The sequence below is a fragment of the Capsicum annuum genome, unplaced genomic scaffold (genome assembly GCF_002878395.1).
Source record: "Capsicum annuum cultivar UCD-10X-F1 unplaced genomic scaffold, UCD10Xv1.1 ctg3809, whole genome shotgun sequence".
Lineage (NCBI taxonomy): Eukaryota > Viridiplantae > Streptophyta > Magnoliopsida > Solanales > Solanaceae > Capsicum > Capsicum annuum.
In genome coordinates this window covers 99,767-108,399 of record NW_025845203.1, presented here as the reverse complement: position 1 = coordinate 108,399, position 8,633 = coordinate 99,767, and the positions used below count along the sequence as shown (strand labels likewise).

Genomic DNA, 8,633 nt, shown 5'->3' with positions numbered 1-8,633 from the left:
CCTTTTTACTTTTTCCCCTTTTTACTTTTTCATTTAAACTCCCATTAAAGTTTAAGCATTTAGACTTTGAATATTCATTGAAATTTTTGTTACTTATGTTGTCCAACATAAGCATGTTTTGCTTTCAAATAGGTTTTCTTAAAATTATGAATTTTCATGATCCTTTTCAGTTCTAATTTTGTACCTCTCCTTTACATGCCTTCTCGATGACGGTATCTAAGGAGAAATGTTTGATGACCTAAATATTAATGCAGTTTATGTGCATTGATTGTTTTTGGCGCCTATGAAAATGAAGCATTTGTTGTTGAAAAATTATATGGATTTAAATGTTACGGGAGTGGGTATAATCATATACTCCTTCCGTCTCATTTTACTCGTTCCAATTTGACATTACACATTGATTAAGAAAAATAATTAATTACATGACTACTTTATCATAGTACCCCTATTTAATGATGTTTACAAGAAAAACAATTAATACTAAGGGCAAAAAAGGAAGAAAAAAATTGTTTTGTCTTGATTAATAAAAAATGGCAAGTAAAATCAAAGATTAAATTAGGAAATTTGGAATGAGTACAATGGAACAGAGATAGTATTAATTAGCGATTTTTAACTCTAGTGGGGTCGCAATTTATGGATAGTATTATGTGGATGCATCATTCTCTCATGTTAATATTAGGGAATATTCGGAAAAGGTCTAAAATGCCCTTCAACTATGTGAAATGGTGTAAAAATGTCCTCTGTCTACCTATTGGACCTAACCTGTCCTTCATGTCTAACTATTGGGCTTAAAATGCCCTTTTTGTCTACCTATTGGGGCTATTTTGCCCTTTTATTTAGGCAAATTACATGAAATGACATTTTTATATACTATATCAAAATTTTATATTTTTCATTTTTATTGCCGACTTTCACGATGCCTCCATAAAAATATATGGTATATTTATATATTACACAAATTATATTCATAGCATAAAAATATATCGTATATTTATACCATATAAATTATATTTATACCATAAACATACATGGTATATTTTAGATATAAAAAGTTTATATCGTGTAATATTGGAAATATGTATTTATATTTAATAAATAATTTTTTAACAAGAAAAGCACTTCCGACATACTGAGATATACCATGAATATTTATCCCATAAATTATATAAAAAATATAATAATAATCTGACCTTGATATAAATTATATTTATACAATAAAAATACATGGTATATATGTACTTCCAACATAATAAATTTTATTTCATAAATATTTATTCATAAAAAATTATGGTTAACCCATTACATTAGAATTAAAAAAACATGATAATGAAATAATACTATATGATTAACATACATGAAAACAAAATGAAACATACACAAGCAAATAATGAAATACTTAGTTTATTTAAAAATATTTGAATTTTGAATATAAGAGAGAAAGATTTGAAAGCAGAGATTATCTTTATCACTTTTAATTTGAAGATTGAAAAAATATCTCTTAAATTAAGGTGAATTGATAATTAGTTATAACATTGAATTAGGAATTATAATTATCTTTTCTGATTTTTTTAAATGACTATATATGTAAAAAAAAAATTTTTATTTTTATATTATTAAAAAAGTACTATTATTTATGTAATTAGGTTTTAAGGATGGTCCTTCCATGTAAGTTGCCTAAATAAAAGGGCAAAATAGGCTAATAGGTAAAGAAAAAAGATATTTTAGGTTTATTAGGTAGGTGAGAAGGACATTTTCGGCCTAATAGGTAGACGAAAAAGACATTTTAGGCCCAATAGATAGACGAAGGGCATTTTCACACCATTTTACATAGTTGAAGGGCATTTTAGGCCCCTTTCCAGGGAATACTTTTCACACTAGTTAAACTTGCTGCGCTTCACGCGGTTTTAAAATAATTAGTTAATTTTTTTAGAAAACATCATTTATGATTTTAGTTCTACTAGTTTGATTGCACGTGCCTCGCACGTGTAATGTTTTATTATTTAACATTAAATAATTTTTCTATTGCAATAATTTTTAATAAAGTGTAAAAGTTTAAATCACTTTTCAAAAATTTTCATACTTTAATATAATAATGTAGACATAAACATATATTTTATTGTAATCACGTATATATTTTACTATCAGAAGTTTCAAGTAGTTGATGGATCATTTTTTGTATTTTTCTTATTCTAATTCTTTTATATGTATTTCTAGTTTTTTCAAATCTTCTTAAAATCAAATTTAGTTGGTTTAGAATTATTAAACTAATGAAAAAGTTTTAGTTGCCATTAATTATTATGAATTTTAATAAAGAAAGATTTTACCATAAATATATTTAATTAATTTTCAACTCTTAAATGTTAGAAAAAATAGTGAAAAAATGATTTTATCTAAACCAAAGACTTTTAATGAAAGGTAAAAAGTTCAAACAATATTTCTAATGTCCTTCACACTTTTAATATACTACTGTAACCGCACGTGCATCACACGTGTAATATTTAATTTTTTAAAATTAAATAATTTTGTCTATTGTGGTGATTTTTAATTAAGTGTAAAAAATTTAAATAACTTTTCAAAAATCCTTCGCACTGTAATATAATAATGTAAATATAAACATATATTTTAGTGTAAGCACATATATATTTTACCACTAAAAAATTCAAGTGGTTGATGGATCATCACTTTTGCGTTTGTCATGCAATACTTCTTTCCCTTACTGACAGAGGCTAAGAGATATGCATCGATTTGAACCATATTTGTGGTACGATTCTTTTTTTTTTTTTTTGCTATATTAAAATCTTTACTTGTAAAGTCAAATCTTTACAAAATTATTGACTACTTCTTATTGCATACTTTAAACTTTTAAAAAATTGGTACTTCTTAAATTTTTCTTATTCTAACGTTTTAATATTTATTTTTAGATTTTTCAAATCTTCTTAAAATCAAATTTAGATGATTTAGAATTCTTAAACTAATGAAAAAAGTATTAGATGTGATTAATACTGATGACTTCTAATAAGGAAGAATTTTATCGTAAATATATTTAATTAATTTTTAAATCTTAAATATTAGAAAAAATAGTGAAAAAATAATTTTGTCTAAAACAAATACTACAAAAAATTCAAAAAATATTTATAATGTCCTTCACAGTTTTGTCTCTCCCTTTATTCCTATAGAAAGATTCTTCTATGAAACTCTCAAATTGCTTGAGCTTTCAAAGAAATAGGGATTATGCTACCTAAAATCGTTATCTCTCCCTTTATTACTAGAGAAAGATTCTTCTATGAAACTCTCAAATTGCTTGAGCTTTCAAAGAAATAGGGATTATGCTACCTAAAATCGATAAGCCTCATTGTGAAATCAATTTGAGAACTCAACAAATTAAAGTTGATAAAAAAAACTATAGACATATTGGAAGAAAAGTAAAAGTATAGAGCAAATTTGAAAAATACAATAAAATTAAGTGATATATATACATCATATGCAATGAAAGAAGAAGCAAAATTCTTACAAAGTGTAATTTAGTGTTGAGACTTATTACATGGTTATATAGAAATCTGATTATTATGATGAATGAATTATTATACTATCGAAAAAGAAAGACGAAAACTTATAAAATATTGAAAATAGTATTTATATATTTAGAGTTCTATTTAGTATAGAATTGTGTCTTTATTTAGAAGCCGAAAAAGAAAGAGGAAAACTTATAAAATAAGGAAAATATTATTTATATATTTAGAGTTTTATTTAGTATAGAATTGTGTGTTTATTTAGAAGTCTGGTTATAGTTGATGTAAAAAACCTTCTCAACGTGTAGCAAATTATATTGACTTTCTTTAAACTAATGAAAAAATATTTATTGTCATTAATTCTGATGTCTTCTAATAAGGAAAAGTTTTATCACAAATTATATTTAATAAATTTTTAACTCTTAAATATTAGAAAAAAATAGTGAAATGAAGATTTTGTCTTAAACAAAGACTTTTAATGAAGGGCAAAAAGTTCAAATAATATTTCTAAGGTCCTTCACATTTTAAATATATTATAGATTATAGATTAATTGACTGAATTCTATTTTTTGAGTTAGTTGAAAGAAAATAATGTGAGTTCAATCGACATTATTTGATTCTAGTTCAAGTGTTTATTTAATAGATAGTATAATTTTTAATTTGGGGATCTAAATGAAAAATTCAGACAAATTTAAAAAGTTGTTTATATTCGACCTAAAAGAAATTCATTGTTGATTTTGATCTTCACTATCGTTATCACTTTTGATTGCTATCAAAAATAAATTAGTTTCTAAAAAATAAAACAAAATAAAATCAAGATATTTAGTTCCTTTTCACCAATTTGCTCCAGAAACATTTCTAATTCAATCTGCAAGTTTTCTGATGTATACAACATTTAACTAAGGATATTTTAGATAAAAGTCCTTAATTTTTATAATAAAATTCATTAATTCAAGTATCCAAACATAAAACATAAGGGAGTATCATAAAAAGCTTTAAATACATAGAGACGTCATCAAAAAAATGTGTAACTATTGCTTGGCATGCATATAGTCAAAAAAGAAAACTACGTGAAGTTGATCAACTTCACAATTAAAGGTCAAGATGGAGTGGTAAATTTCTCCATCCTTTTTCAGAAATTCCAGGTTTGAGCCTTGAGTATGAGGTCGCTTTTGGTAGGGAGTGTTTTAGCTCCATAATAAACCTTTTCAGCATGAATCAAGATTAATCGTCTCCAATATGATTGTCGAACACTGAATAGGATATACAAAAAATATCAAAGACAGACTATTTTCTTGCTACCTTTAAATGATAATGTTCAGTTAACAAACACGTAAAAATTAAGATGTCAACTTGTAAAAAATAATAAATTTAAAATAAATAAAAAATAAAAATTATAAATAAAATAAAAAAAGCAACACCACACACTAATTACAGAAACTAAGAGGGAGAAGAAGAAATAGGGAAAAAAATCTACACATAAAGTTATGTTAATGAAAAATTAAAAGAAAAATAACAAATAGAGAAAGTTTTGAAGATAATTATAAAATGTTCAACAAATAAAATATTCGCTCAATTTTTTGCGCTCTTGATACGAGTAAACGATCCTCTTTGGATAATTCATCCAGTCCAAGGATAGCTATAGTGTCCTGAAGTTCTTTGTAACGTTGTAAAGTTTATTCAACTCGTTGGGCGGATTTGTAATGTTCCTCACCATCGATCAGATATAAAAAATTAAGTATATCATTTATTTAGAATTGGGGAGGATACAATTTAATATGAGAATTTGAGACTTCAATATATAATATATAACTAATATACCCACAAATAGAGAAACTTGAGTACACAAACAAAACATGAACACTCCAAGACCCATTATATACATGCCATTTTCAAATGTCATTCTTTTTATTTATTATAAGACATGTAGAAATTTTATATGATAATCTAAATTTACTGCTTGCATAAATTTGTTCGTATTTTATGTAATTATAAAGTAATCTGTAGACTCACAAAAAGAAATTAAAATAAATTTATTTGAGATAAAAGAATAAATTTGATAAATATACATCCAAAGAAGAAATAACCACTTAAAAAAGTTTGACTTATTGCATAAATTGTTATCACCACAATATATTCTCTGAAAATACTAATCATAGTTTTAAGAAAAAATATAAAAATGATAAAATTCAAATAGAAAAGATAGAGTGCAGTCATGTTTCATGTAAACGATTCAAAGAAAACATTCTATATGATAAATTGATCATCAAAGCGCCAATTGAGGACCTTATTTAACAACGAAAGTTAATACTTGGAGTCTTTAATAATTTGATAAATAAAATGCAAATAATTCATGACTCTTTAATATCTCGCCAGAAAATAAGAACTTTTAACCGTATTAGTAACTCATATATTCAATGCATTAAATTTCATTAATAAACATAACCTTTTAAAAGAATAAAAAACATTGTACTATATTATGATTTCATTTATATGAGTTAAGCGGAGGAAACTCAAAAGTTTTAGCGTAATTATTAGAATTCAAAAAGTCATTAATTTTGTCTTTATTGTAATCATATATTTATTGTTTAATCTATAATTAATTAGATATTTTACAATAATAAAGAAGAAATAGTCAAAAAAAGAGAAATAAATAAATAAAAATGATGACCTTAAAAATATGTCACATCATCAAATGCCTAATCTTCCTTTATATATATATAGAGAGAGATATTTAAATAGAAAAGTAGAGATTTAATAGAAATTAAAAGTACGAGTTTACTCAAATGCATCATCCTTAAATAATTTTCACCAAAATATTTAATATTTTCATCTTAAAAAAAAGATACTTTCATCTTTCAACTGTTGATTCAACAGTTATGATATGATTATTATTTACTATTTAATTGATTAGATATTTAATGACATTTTTGTTTAGTATATGGATAAATGATAATTCAACTTCTCCAAATACTTAATACAAATATTATATTGAACTTTATAGGTGTTATGAATCAAAAATCAATTTAAATTCGTAAGTTGAGATTAAAAAATCTTGCCAATTTGATGCCACTTTAATGACGTATTTAATTTGAAAAAAATAATACTCAAGCTTATATGTAATTCAACAGAAAGTTAATGAAAAACAAAAGATACAAGAAAAAGGCACCATAACCTAGTTCAATCAATAGCGATATCTACATGTTCCATTCAAACAATTTATTTTATTCAAGCACTAAACAACGTAAATAATAATAAAAAATAAGTAGATTTTGATGGCCTAAAAGAAAAAGTTTCTCAATATTGAGCATTTCGCCTTAGATAAAGAAAATATAAAATGTTTGGGATCACATTCACACCTCCAAACATATATAGAAATCAAAAAATTTACAACAAAAGAAATTAATACTTAGACCAAAATAGAAGCGATTACACTAAAAAAACTTTAAAATAATTGACTTTGATGTTGAGTTTGATTTCTTACTCTTCTACATATCATTTTCTTTGACACAGTTCCTGCAATAAGAAATGAAATAGAAAAAAAATAGTTGTTCTTAGTATTATATTCTAGTAAATTATAGTAGTAGTAAAATAAAAAGAAAGGAGTGAACCTTTGGTGGCAGCAAAGAAAATAGAACATACATGCGCTTAGTCTAGTCGATATACAAACCAGCACAATAATATGAGTAATTAGAACACCTTTGATTTGATCGACGAAGAAAGTCAAATTACTCGTAACTCTATCTTAGAAGATCCATTAAAATGTAGAGGTTCATCTTGCTCCAATAATGTCATGGGTAATTTTGGTATTTCACATGATGATCGTATGGTCAAAAATAAGAAAAGTACTAGTCGACATGACACTTGTAGTCATCGTCGTTTCAGTTCCAGTACCATAGTGGTGTGGTTCCTCATCCTTATGCTTCCTACCTGTTAATTTGTCTTTTATCTTCTCTTTCATCCCTTTCTTCCTCCTCCTCCCACCTTGTCCATCATCCTCTGACTACACCATAGTAATTTAATAGTGTCATAATGCAATAACATATAATGCCCTGTATGTGAATGGGTTCCAAGGTACACATTATTCAAAAAATTTAAAATAATGTGTAAAGATACCAAATAATAGTAATAAAAAAAGGATGAGAACGCATGTATGAGATGCATATCCAAAAATGTAAGATAATTACCGAGCTAGAGCTTGAACTGCTGGAGCGGTGAATCCCCTTTCGTTGCTGCTGCTCCGACTCTGTTTTCGTGGTACCCGCACCAACACCTAATGAAAATAAAAAAATGATATATATTGGTCAAATATTCTCAAATGGCTTTTGCACTTCTAAAACTGAAAAAAAGATCTAAAAAAACTGAAAAAATATGAGTAATTAAGAGGATATAATTATGAAATAAACATTAAATTTTATTAGATTAAATTGTGAGAAAAACTCCAAAAAAAGGAGAAAAAAGATAAATGCCGATGGAGGTAATAGAGAGGTGCCACATAACCTCCTCTATGTTTCTCCTTTATATATATATTGATTGGGTTCAGTGTTTAAGTTACTTCAAAAATTTAACAATTTTATAGGAGTTGTTGTCTTTAAAAATAAAAAGTATCTCACAAATTTATTGTATGTGTTACAAATGTATTATCATATACTAGTATAGGTACCTGCACGATGCACGGAATACTTTTTAAAAATGTTTGTCTATTTACATTGAAATCTATAAACTTTTGCATCAATTTCAATAAAATTCGCTCATTTTAATGAAAAGTATCTTTCTTTTATTTTAAACACCAAAAGAATTTAACTATGCAAATTATAAAACTTCAAAAATTTAAATTTCAACACTCTCAATTCAAACTAAGCACCTACAATTTTATTAATTTACTTTAAATTTTCAAATTGTTCTATTTTTTATAATTTTTTTCGCATTCAATTTTATTATTAATATCTTTAAGTATTTATTTACTAAGTTCTCTCAAATCACTGTCAAAATGACCTACTCCACCAAATTCCATGCCCATCCTCCTACCCCCACCCCCACCCCCAAACCCCCCTCCCCATACATTTTTATTTTTTAAATTTTATTATTTTTTGTAAAGAAGTATATGACCCACCTAACTCTTAT

The 8,633-nt window shown here is 25.6% G+C and overlaps 1 protein-coding gene across 1 annotated transcript in view; it reads right to left on the bottom strand.

The window, feature by feature from the left end:
* Positions 1-7,320: 7,320 nt before the first annotated feature.
* LOC124891589 (late embryogenesis abundant protein-like) overlaps positions 7,321-8,633 on the bottom strand; it is a 41,877-nt gene continuing 40,564 nt past the window's right edge. The window contains exons 3-4 of the mRNA XM_047403296.1: positions 7,697-7,782; positions 7,321-7,512 (exon numbers count right to left, since the gene is read on the bottom strand). Coding sequence (XP_047259252.1) covers positions 7,321-7,512; positions 7,697-7,782 — 278 coding nt within the window. The remainder of the gene's footprint in view (positions 7,513-7,696; positions 7,783-8,633) is intronic.